The following is a 12901-nucleotide window of genomic DNA, read 5'->3' on the forward strand; positions in this document are numbered from 1 at the left end:
GACTATCCCGATGATGTCATCTGTTCCCTTGTTAGTTATTGTGGAGAGCACCTATGTTATATTGAATGTGTTTAAAATGCAGTTTTAATGTTTTATGTATTGGGCATTGGCCCCATCTGTATGCCGCCCTGAGCCCGCTCGCGGGGAGGGCGGGTTATAAATTTAAATAAATAAATAAATAATCTACACAAGCAAGCTGGCACCAAAAGTTTCAAGGACATTCCTCTGGCTTCTTCAGAAGAATTACAGCCTCTTAGACAGCGTGGTCACACACTCCACACTCACTCCCCCCACCTAAGGAATTCTCTGCCCCCCCATCCATGGCAAACTGAGCAGAGCGATGTTTGACATTACCTCTGGTCAGTCTCTTGTCTTGAAAACCCTACAGCAGGGGTGTCAAACTCATTTGTTATGAGGGCCGGATCTGACATAAATGAGACCTTGTTGGGCCAGGCCATGTGTGTCCTAAAATGTAATGCCAGGTAGCGGAGATATAAACTTTCTAAAGGACACAAACATAAAGGAGTTTTTTTCTTTACTTAAAATAAAAACATGCTTAAAACATTAGCACTCTTGCAATATTTTATTTAACAGTGTCTGATAACTGACACCTCTTGCTTTGAATTATTGCATCAAAATGTCTGTGCTGTTGCAGTCTTGAGTATGCTGTTCAGGTGTGTATCTGTAAGCTGCAAACCTAGGATGACACAGCATCAGCAGAACTGGAAGCAGAAGCAGAAGACAGCCAGTTCCACTGCAGGCCTCATAGAAGCCCTCTGGGGGCCTGATCCGGCCCCCGGGTCACATGTTTGATACCCCTGCCCTATGGGGTTACCATAAGCCATCTGCAACCTGATGGCACTTTACACACACACAAAGTCCCTTATAGCTGAAAACCTAGACATACATGAACATGTGAAGCTGCCTTGTACTCAATCAGACCCTCAGTCTATCAAAGTCAGTATTGTCTACACAGACCAGCGGCAGCTCTCCAGGGTCTCAGACAGAGGTCTTTCGTATCACCTCCTGCCTGATCCTTTTAACTGGAGATGCCGGGGATCGAACTTGGGACCTTCTGCGTGCCAAGCAGAGGCTCTTCCACTGAGCCTCATCTCCTCCCCGACCTGGGGGGAAAAGATGAGGGAGGCATGGCGAAGTCTCAGCTGTCTGCGTGGAGACTTTTGGAAACTCACCAGAACGCAAATATTTCCCAGGGTTGCTCAACGAAGTGGAATAACTCTGCCATACCAATGGGTGTTGCCCGTCGTGCAGAATTTGGGCTCTGTGTACGTGTCACAGAATACAAACAGCACTCCTTTTCTAACTTCAAAATGTCACAGTAAAGCCAAAGGATGAGGACAAAGAGGGGCAGCGATGAACTTCTACGGTGATTCAGATCCGGTGGCCAGAGAGCCGGAGGCACAGAGCATGGCTTGGGGATTTTGGCAGGTGGAGGGGTGGGAGCAACCCCACCGGCTCCCCATCTGTCCCTCCAGGTTTGGCTGCTTTGTACGCGCAGAAGACGGCGTGGATTCTGTGCGGAGAGATGCACCACCGGCCTGTCTCCCTCACGGGCAAAGACGTTTCTCCCACTTGGCTTCCCAAATGCATTTTCCAGACACTGGGTGGCTTCTCTTATTTAAGTCAGGCCAGGCACCCAAATGGATGGTGAGTTACTATGGCAACCTCACTGCTCCCCTACGTGGCAGGGTGGGGGGGGAGGGGAGGGTTCGGCTGGTGTTTAATTTGCGGAGGCAAGAAATTGATGGCAATGTCAAAACCAACACAGTGTGTGTGTGTGTTTTGTGTGTGTGTGTGTGTGTGTGTGATTCCTGTATTCTTTAGGCCAGATGACACATCCCCACCCCCCACCCCGGTTGAGGACAACTGGGGAACTGCTGCGTCTGCATCCGCGGGAAGAGTGCTGCAGATGAGTCTCCGTCCAGCTGCTATAGCTATTCCATGTGTGCAAATGGCTGTGGAAAGCCACACGGCCAAGTTAGAAACTGACTAGGAAGATGAAGGGGAAAGCCCTCAGGTTCGATCTCTCATCACCTGGCTGCCCTACGGATGCCTTTTGTACACAGGTGGGGGGAAAGGGGCACAGGGAGGCCCCGGATACCTTTTCAAGCCTCCTGTCTGTATTGGGGAACAACCAGACCTTTTCCTTGAGTGATCTCCAAACAACGTGCCCTCTGGGGGGAGGCAGTAGGCCCTTTCTCATCACCTCTGTGCAGGGGCCATTTCGTAGGAAAAGAGGTGCAGGAGCTCATTTGCATGATTCATTTGCATATGCCACACCCCCTTGCAAAGGGCAGGCATGCAAGCATGCCTGGGTTCCCTGCCCGATCTTCTCCAGGTGGGCCGCGGCTGTGGGGCACCTGCAGAAGATCAGGCAGGGAACCCAGGCGTGTTTAGAATGCCTTTCTCTCCCTTCCCCAGATGGGGAAGGCATTTAAATCCCCCCAGCCAGCAGGGGGCTCTGCAGGCCTTCCTTGCCCCATCCGCCTGTGCTGGCAGGCCAGGAATGGTGGGGGAGGGGGGCCACACCAGGCTCCTTACTGCCGAAGAGCCACTCTGCCACGCTCCGGCAGGAAATGACTCCTGCCTCTGTGCAAGATATCAAGCTACCCATCATCAAAATGCAGCTTCCGTATTCTGAAAGCGTCTGGGTCCTCCGTCTGCTGCCGCTTTGGATTTCTAAGCATCCGAAACCACCTGCCTGGCTGGCTCACTCTTGTTTTGAGCTCATGACACCTTGCAAGAGGAGATGCAATGGGCAAGTCTGGAATTAACTCGGAGTCCGTTTTCAGTCTTCCCCTCTAGTAGGTTCTGCATAGTGGGGGGAGATAATGGGTCAGCTGTCAGCAAATGGAAATAACAATGGGGAGCAAGAGATGCCAAGGGCTACGATGGAAATGTGGAGGTACTACCCCCAAAAGAGAGAGAGAGAGATCCTAATTCTGCACCAAGGAGGCTAGATGGCCATCTGACAGCAATGCTGATTGTGTGAACTCAGGCAGATCGTGAGAGGGAGGGCAGGAAGGGTTGCCTCAGTGCTTGGTTCTCGTGGCCCTTTCTGACACGCCCAGGGAAATGCCGATTGCCACTTTGGGGTCAGGAAGCCATTTTTCTCCAGGCCAGTTTGGTTGGGGATCCTGGAGGGATTTTTTTTGTCACAGAAGAAGGGTCACTGTGGGTGTGGGGGGGAGAGGTATTTGTGAATGAACTGCATTGTGCAGGGGGTTCGGACTAGATGGCCGTGGAGGTCCCTTCCAGCTCTATGATTCCATCAATAGATGATCAGAAGAAATCATTCCAAATTGCTATTTTGCAAAACTAAATAAAAAAGTTTTAATGGACACTGACAGCAGATGAAAGATAAAGCGAAGGAGACGTGGGAAAATGGAGAAGGAGGAGGAGGGAAAACGATGGAGAAACAAGGGCTATGTACTTGGAAAGGAAGCCCACCCCGTGGAAACCCTCCATCCATTTGACTCCTGCCCCTTGAGTAAAACTAGTCCCTTGCACTTCTGCAGCCGGAAAGAAACAGCAGAACTTGCAGCGAAGGTGGCGTCCACTAGGCGGAGACCATCCAAACATCCCAGAAAAATCACTATGGAAATGCGAGAGGACAGTCCAGAGCTTACTTGTCTCCCCACATGCCCCGAACAAAGAAGCAGTTAACAGAGTGGGGTGGAAACGAAATCTCCTCACTTATAAACAGCCGCTGTGCCTTCCCACGGCCCGCCCGGACCTTGAGCCCCGCTCCCTCCACTTCTGCAAGCTCTTACCTGCCTGACGAAACTGTTGGAAGTGGTGTCGGAAGAGGTGCTGCCGTCGGAGCGTTTGAAGCGGCTCTTACGCTTGCCGTACTTCCCCTGGGGAGTCAAAGAGGATGCAGAAAATTAGAAGCGGTACAAATGTGGCCGGAAAGTGAGATCCACGTCAGCAGGGCTCTTTTTGTAGAAAAAGCCCAGCAGGAACACATTAGCATAATAGGCCACACCCAACAGCAAAACGCATTAGCATATTAGGCCACACCCCTGACAGCACTGCTCATTAGCACATTAGGCCACACCCCCATGTTACCTGAAGTGTGATCATCCAGCCACACCCACCTTTCCCTTCTTATTCTGTTTACCTTGTTTGTTGTCCAAACCCAGGGCCTTTTTTTGTAGCAGGAACTCCTTTGCATGTTAGGCCACACACCCCTAATGTAACCAATCCTAATGAGTTTCTGCTGTTGGGTGTGGCCTATTATGCTAATGAGTTCCTGCTGGGTATGGCCAACTCAGGAGCCAGCCGGAACTCCGTTCCTGTGCGTTCCTGCCCCCAAAATAGCCCTGCACGTCAGTTACACCACAGCACTCCAGCTATGGTCTGACCCGAAAGTGTTTGGCATGGCTCCCCATCACGTCTAAAGCAAACAAAAATCCCATCTTGACCTTGCAGGGTCACCAGGTCACCCTCGGCCACTGGCGAGAGCCAGTTTGGTGTCGTGGTGAAGTGCCGGGACTCTAATCTGGGAGAGCCGGGTTTGATTCCCCACTCCTCCACTTGCACCTGGCTGGATGACCTTGGGCAAGCCATAGTTCTGATAAGAGCTGTTCTCGGAAAAAGAGCAGTTTCTGTCAAAAGAGCTCTCTCAGCCCCGCCCACCTCACAGGGTGTCTGTTGTGGGGAGGGGAAGAGGAAGGAATCTGTACGCCGCTCTGAGACACCTTTGGGTAGTGAAGGGCGGGGTATAAATCCAATCTCTTCTCTCCTTCTCTTCAGGGGGTGGGGAGGGTTGCCAGCCCCAGATTGGGAAACTCCTGGAGATTTGGGGGTGGAGCCTGGAGAAGACAGAGACCTCAGGGGCATATAATGCCACTGAGCCCACCCTACAAAGCATCCATTTTCTCCAGGGGAAGGGCTCTCTGTAGTTTGGAGATAAGCTGTAATTTGGGGGGGGATCCCCAGGTCCTACCTGGAGGCTGGCGTTTATTTATATTTTATTTATTCATTCAATTTCTATCTCACCCTCCCTGCCAAGGCAGGCTCAGGGCGGCTCACATGTGATATAAAACAATTAAAACCGAATTAGATAAAAGCAAAGCAATACAATTATAAATATTATAAAATACAAAGTGCTAGTTTATGTCAGATGGCGGGTTTAGCAGCATCCTCAGTCAACAGCAGGCCAATACCATAGTCTGGGCTAGCTGGTTGTTGACAATGTGGTTCGTGTTGGGCCAGGGCTACAATTTCTTGGGTGCGGCTCCCTAATCGAAGGCCTGGTGGAAGAGCTCCGTCCTGCAGGCCCTGCGGAACTGTAAGAGGTCCTGCAGGGCCATGATGTCCTCCGGGACCTCATTCCACCAGTGCGGAGCCACCACGGAAAAAGCCCTGGCCCTAGTCGCAGCCAGCCTGGCTTCTCTAGGGACCGGTGGCGCCAAGCAGTTTTGGGACCCCGATCTTAGTGCTCTCTGGGGAACATGTGGGGAAAGGCGGTCTGTAGGTCCCTGACCATACAGGGCTTTAAAGGTAAGAACCAGCACCTTGAACCAAATCCGGTATGCTATAGGCAGCCAGTGCAGTTCTTTTAGCGCAGGCCGGATATGCTCCCGCATAGCCATCCGGATCGCCAGAAAAAGAACGAGGCCGCCGGAAAGGAAGAAAGACTATGCCGCATGGGTGCTGGTAGGATATCCCCTCCCCAAGAGAATTGTGGCCCTAGTTAGGTACTAACTACGTAGTAGTTCGCTGTAAACCGCTCTGAGACCCATTAGGGGTCATGGGCGGTATATAAATCCCATGTAAATAATAAATAAATAAATAAATAAATAGGGAGGCCCAACAACAGCCTGGCCGCCGCATTCTGCACCAGCTGCAGCTTCCGGATTTGGGACAAAGGCAGCCCCATGTGGAGAGCATTACAGTAGTCCAATCTCGAGGTGTTGGCATCCTTATGACCTTTCCACAGAATTGGGAAAAAATGGTGTTGGATCCAACCAACTTTTCAATTGGCGAAAAAAGGAGGAAGGGATCCCCTTTGACTACCAAAAAGGCTCTGATGGAGATCCTGCGACCCGCATAGACAGAAGAAAAGTTATCATCTCTAATGGCAGTGGGCTCCTCAATATGTGCAGCAAAACTTTTTAACTATTATATTGGAGCTACACTATTCCAATGATTCATAGACAACCTCCCTTGCCTGGAACAGATATTTTGTATTTTTTGTGTGCTGTTATTATTGTTATTCAGACCACGGAAGAAGGCCCTCAGGGCCAAAACACCTTTGGTCTAGTGGTTACTGTACGTGTAACCAATATTTTGGTCTCGCGGTCATCGTATGTGCAACTTATATTTGTTGTTGTATGCTGTGTCTTAGTGGATGGGATGTGATACCCACTACATTCAACAAATGCTGTTTTTAATTTGTAGTTACTGTGCACTTTACCATAAACAGATGTATTTTGTTCTATGTTTTAACGGCTGAACCTTCTAGGTTCCTGACCTGCATGGACCGAAACCGTGTGGGAGGGGCCCTGAGATAAGGTGGGGGATTGGCTGAGAGTGAAAGAAGTTGGCTGGTTCCACCGTTTACCAGTTCCTTAGCACAAAAACCATGATGGGCGCTGCACAGAACTGCATGGCCCACTGCTTGGTGGAACTTATAATTTCAGCAACAGACAGAATGAAAGACTGCGGGGGGGAAGCGTGGCTATTTGCCCCGGGGCAAACTAACACGCAGTAAAGCGATCAAACCTCCTGTGGAGGTTCTGTGGAGGTACCGTGGAGCTTCCGTGGTTACGGAGAGGCGTCGATCACAACACACGCCTGCGCGCAACGAAGAAGCGCGCGGCGCGGCGAACTGGTTTTCTTTTTTTGTGTACACTACGAATGCGCGTGCACGGTTGGGTGCGTGTGCGCAACCACGGAGACTTGGGGGGAAAAAAAACCTTCTTCGCAAGGGGACATGGGCGGGCGCCGGATGCCACCGGAAACGTGATCAGACGCCCGCCCTTGCCCCGCAGTTTCCGGAAACTAGTACCTCCGAGGTACTAGTTTTTTGCTGCGCGTTTTCGGGAGGAAGCCTCCGTTGTGCCACGGAAGCGCTACGCTCCCCAGATGTGCTGGTGAGATCGCGCCCGGAAACTCCGCCTGTCTTCCGTATCTCTTGCGTGGCTAATGCTGCGTGTGACCGCAGCCAGAGTCTGGTAAAGGAAATGGCTATGAGCAGGAGGGGGTTAACTAGCCATCCTGGAATTAATGGAATTATCCCATCAGTATGTTCCCTCTAAACTGAGTTAGTGTGAGCTAGCTCACAGTTGTTTAGCCTCCAGCTCACACATTTTTGTCTTAGCTCAGGAAGGGATGGCTCCAGAACAAACTAATGTATGCAGTAGCCAAATCGCTCGCTAACAACTTTAATACCAGTAGCTCACAAAGTAGAATTTTTGCTCACAAGACTCCACATCTTAGAGGGAGCATTGTCCTCCAGGGATAAACACAGTGACCAAATGCAACCTTGTGTTCTCTTAGATATTGAAATACACCCCAAGGCAACCCAGTATATATCCTGTGGTATCTATGTGGTGGCGGGGGGGGGGGGAGGCTCTGAGGCAACTGCCTTCTGGGCTGAAGCATATTCAGCCCTTCCACACTGGCTGCCCCTATAGATTCTTTATACCCCAACTGCCCACAATCAAATAAAAAGGGGGACACCAGCTTTAAATTTAAGACTGGTAGCGTGTAACCTATGTGCTCTCTAAAGGTCTCTTATTTGGAAACCTGCTAGACTACGGCTGTACATCTACGTGAGGGAACAGAGCTCATGTTTCTTAAATTTTTGCCTTCACAGACAAGATACAGATGGAGCTGAAGAAGAAACAAAAATATGCCGGATGGGCAGAGACCTGACATCAAGAATCACAAGACTGAGAAAATGGTAGGAGAACACTTCAACCTTCTAGGGTATTCAATGGGTGATCTCAAAGGAACTTCAGGAACAGACTGGAAAGGGAAATTGCTGAATTGCAAGTTATTACAACACTCAGAACAATGGAATCCCCAGGACTTAACAGGGATATTGGCTTCTTATCTCAATACATATGCTAACCTCATTCAGCCCTTACATCTGTATTCTTGCCAATCCTCCAGAAGGGCCATTTTATTTCATCTCTTATTTGGAATAATAGATTAGAATAGCAGATTGTAATGTAACGTAATTAATAATAGAAAATGAAATGTATTTCTCTGGTCTGGGGACAGGGGAGATAAAATCTGCACAGCCAATCACCCCACTTCAAAGAAGAAGATGCTGTAAGGTCACCTCCATGCTTGAGATGAGACGGATGGAGCATTAACAACAGGATCTCAGTTAATTACTCTCAGCATTCTACTATTAAAGATACATCAATCTCCAATTTTGACAGATTTATTTCCTTCCCGGTTTTGCCCCAGAATTGAACCCAAACAAATGGTTACCATATAAACTAAGCTTATTATTCCGATTTGATCCTTGTATCTGTTGAACATCTTCATTATGCCATATGATACTTTAATGCTCACCCTCTACTTATATGTATGGTCAGGTAATTTCCATTCCCCCCCCCCCGTCTCTGTCTTGATTCTAATTGGCTCTTCCTGGCAACTAAACCCCTGCCCCCACCTTCTCTCTTCCTATATGTAGGGCTTGAATGATTTCCCTTTCACTGTATCTGAGGAAGTATGCATGCACACAAAAGCTTATCCCTTGAATAAAACTTTGTTGGTTTTAAAGGTGCCCCTGGACTCAAACTGTATTCTGCTTCAGATCAATATGGCTTCCCACCTGAATTTGTTAAATATATAAAGTAAATCTGGGTCTCAAAGGAAGCAAATGACCCCTGAGGAGAGATCTGATTCCCCTTTTCTCTGGACAGGGCATCTCAGCAGGTTCAAGCCTGCTCTTTTCACTCACAGAGCATTTCCACAGAACCGGCACACACCAGTTAGGAATGATGAGCCCTTAACAAAATGCTTCTTGTCTAAAATAACCCTTCTTCCTTAAGCTGAAACCCTCCCCCCCAAAAAAAACAACAACCCTAAGCTGAGGCTCCTCCCCAAAGCCACCAAATCCCCTCTCTGAAGGAAAAAGGTTTCTCTTCACCCTTTTAAAGCAGAGGCTGGCTCCGCCCCTCCCATCCAGTGGAGTTCCATTGGCTGACAATCACTTAGATTTGCATGAGGCCTAACTCACAAGGATTGGTTCAGAGCCCTGGAGGAGAGGCGGGACTTTGAAGGATGATTGCCACACATCCCCCTATGTGTCCATGTATTAGGTTACCATATTTTGAAAAGCAAAAAAGAGGGCATATTTCCCGACTGACTACTTCAAACAAGTGATCGCTATGACAAATCTAATTTTAAATACCCCCAATATTTAGGCTGTGATAATTGCTACTAACAAGGAGTATTCGTCACCTTCCAACCCAAAAAGAGGATATTTTCATCCATTTTTTTTAAGGCAGGTCCCTCTTTGCTCTGGCGGGGGGATTCGGGTGGCATTCCAGGGGTGGGCGCGGATGTTTCCTGACGTCCCTGACATGATGATGTCACCCCGAACGGACGCTGGGGGTGTCACGTCAGGGATGCTCTGGTATTAGTGCTAAACTCTATAGTTTTTTCGCCCTCAAACCATAGAGTTTGTCCAAATACTCCCCCCCCTTTATTTATACAAAATTAAAATGAAATTACCAAGGCTTCCCCGGGAGTTGGTGGTCTCTCCTTCTTTGGAGGTTTTCCAACAGAGGCTAGATGGCCATCTGACAGCCATGCTGATTCTGTGAACTTAGGCAGGTCACGAGAGGGAGGGCAGGAAGGGTTGCCTCCGTGCTTAGTTCTTGTGGCCCTTTTTTACACGCCCAGGGAAATGCCGATTGCCACTTTGGGGTCAGAAAGCAATTTTTTTCCAGGCTGGTTTGACTGGAGATCCTGGAGGTTTTTTGTCATCCTCTGGCCGTGGAACAGGGGTCACTGTGGGTGTGGAGGGGGAGGTATTTGTGAACTTCCTGCCTTGTGCAGGGGATTAGACTAGATGACCCTAGAGGTACCTTCCAACTCTATGATTCTAAGTCCATGCAGACAGGTCTAATATCAAACAATAGAAAACATACATCCAAGGCCATCTATTGAATGAGTCCAAGAGCACGAGAACGCATTTCTTAAAACCTTAACCAATTAAATTGTTGCTTATCCGTGGAAATGACTCCTTTATTGGAAAAGAGAGTCAAAACTGGTGACTTTAGCTCTAAATAAATGAATGGCTTGTCCATTATTCTATTCATTAAAAATTGATCCCATAATTTAGCGTACCATAAATTTAAAGGGGGAAGTTTGCCCAAATACCAGAGCATCCTCGCGTGACATCCCCACCGCGATTACATAACTTCTGGGGAATGTCATCATGTCGGGGATCTCACGCCCCTGAAATCGTGCTTGCAAGCCTATTTTTAGAAGAGCCCAAAAGAAGACGGACACCCAAAAAAAAGAGGGCGTGCCCTCTAAAAAGAGGACATCTGGTAACCCTACATGTATATCACACGCACACGTGGGAATCCAGTGCTTCACATATCACCATGCGTATACATGTACATCCTGTATACATCCCCACAGCCGTCAACACCTGTGGTCAGGATAGTCCGAAGTGGGGTAGGAATACAGCTCCATATCCCGGGGGTAGCAGGGTTGGGGCTGTCGGTAAAACAACCAGTTTTGGGCACCATATTTTAGGAAGGATGTTGACAAGCTCAAGGATGTCCATAGGAGGGCAACCAGGATGGTGAGAGGGTTGGAATCCAAGTCTTACGAGGAAAGGCTGAAAGAGTTGGGTCTGTTTAGCCTGGGAAAGAGAAGGCTTAGAGGGGACATGATTGCAGTATTTGAAGGGCTGTCATGTAGAAGATGGAGCGGATCTATTCTCTCTTGCTCCGGATTGCAAGACTAGGTCTAATGGGTGGAAATGACAAGGGAGCCGATACCGGCTCAATACCAGGAGAAACTTCCTAACTGTAAGAGGGGTTGAGCAGTGGAACAGTCTGCCTCGGGAGGTGGTGGAAGTTTCTACAAAAAGAGCCCTGCAGGGACTTAACAGCAAATTAACATGTAATGTGATGATGTTTAAGGTGTGCAAAGTCAGAGCTAAGTAACAAGCTAAGGTTATAAGGTCAACAGCTGTAAAGCAATAAGCGTGTCAGAATAGCTGATAAATGTGTAAAAAGGTGTCTTTTCTAATCGTGCGAAGCAAACCAAGAATCTCCATTCTCTCCTCCCAGGCATGGTGAACACTTAACAGCACTTTTTGAGGCGGATGCAGTGTCAGGTCAGCAAAACATCCCAATATGCCTTCCATTACATTCAGTATTCTAATATACTATTCTGAAAAAGAAATACACTAAAATACAGAGGATTTATAGTCCTTCTTGTTGAGAAAACATATGTGAGGACTGAATGAGTTAACATATGTAATGAGATAAGAAATCAATATCCCTGTTGAGTCCTGGGGAGGTTTTTGTTCCAAGTGTTGTAATAACTTGTAATGCAGCAATTACAATGTCAGTGGTAGCGAACATGGATGAACATAATCACGCCTATAAACTGGCACGATTTCACCGTTCAAGACTGCCTGATTAGAACTGGCTTGGGTGCGTTCGGGAATAACAGCTCAGCTGTAACTAGGGTTACCAGCTCTAGTACATCAGATTTGGGGGATGGAGCCTGTTGGGTTATTAGTTCCGGGTTGTGTGGCCGTGGTCTTGGCATTGTAGAACCTGACTTTTCGCCAGCAGCTGTGACTGGCATCCTCTGAGGTAGAACACAGAAAGTTGGAGGACTCTCTGTGTCAAGGTGAGAAGAAAAATAGTAGGAAGGTAATTTAGATCTACTCCAGAAGGTGGGGTAGGGCTGAGTCATTATCATGTAGGAGTTCCCCAGGCTATGAACATGCTAATAGAGGAGCTTTCCTGAGGAGGTTCTTTTGTATATGGATTGTTTCCTGAGGAGGTTTCCTGTTTCCTGAGAAGGTTCTTTTGTATGTGGATTAGCTGCTGAAATTCTAATCTTATCCGTAGTGCTATTGTCAGATGTAAAGCCTTTTGTGTTTTTCAGGACAGGAAACCATGCCCTGTTTATTTTTAAACTCTCTTCTTTCCTGTTGAAATTGTGTTTATGTTTATGAATTTCAATGGCTTCCCTGTATAATCTGGCATGGTACCTGGAAGTGTTGACCAGCCTTTCAGTGTCTTGGCACAAAATCCTGTGTCCTATTTGGGTTAGGCTATGTTCAGCCACTGCTGATTTTTCAGGTTGGCGAAACGTCAGGTTCTACAATCCCAAGGTAACGGCACCACAACACGGGCCACACAACACGGAAAATCTACAGCAACTAATGAACTCCGGCCGTGAAAGCCTTCGACAACCTGTTGGGCTAAATGCAAAAAAAAAATCATTTGCCCTGGAAGCACAGAAATTGTATGCAGTATCCCCGATCCTCCATGTTTCCTGGTAAAGGGGAAAATGCTGTGCAAACAAATTACAAAGATGAACTGATTCCGACGGTAACAAGAGAAAGAAATTTTACTTACAAAAATAGCCGCCCATCTTACATGACACATTCATGGAGGTAAATTTAACTTATTGTGAACAAATGAACTTCAGAAAGGTTTACTTGCTACAGCTCCAAGCCCAGGTAAGAGAGAAGAAGAAGAAGAAGACATCCTATGTAAGATGAAACAGAAGGGAAGCAACGGCCAAAGAGGCTCAACATCTTCGGTGGCACAGGGGATTTATCCTCTGGTTAAACATCTGAGCTGAACAGGACTGCTGTCAGTTCGAGCCCCGCACTGGTGTGAGCTACCAGCCGTGTCCCCAGCTC

The 12901-nt window shown here is 48.0% G+C and overlaps 1 protein-coding gene across 2 annotated transcripts in view; it reads right to left on the minus strand.

Annotated features, from left to right (window-relative positions):
- The window catches only part of CACNB1 (calcium channel, voltage-dependent, beta 1 subunit), a 93324-nt gene that overhangs the window by 70740 nt on the left and 9683 nt on the right, over positions 1-12901 (minus strand). For both annotated transcript variants that reach the window (XM_015420793.1, XM_015420792.1), the window contains exon 2: positions 3795-3881. In XM_015420793.1, the coding sequence (XP_015276279.1) occupies positions 3795-3881 (87 nt within the window). The remainder of the gene's footprint in view (positions 1-3794; positions 3882-12901) is intronic.

The sequence above is a fragment of the Gekko japonicus genome, unplaced genomic scaffold (genome assembly GCF_001447785.1).
Source record: "Gekko japonicus isolate JY-2015 unplaced genomic scaffold, Gekko_japonicus_V1.1 scaffold1849, whole genome shotgun sequence".
Classification (NCBI taxonomy): Eukaryota; Metazoa; Chordata; class Lepidosauria; order Squamata; family Gekkonidae; genus Gekko; species Gekko japonicus.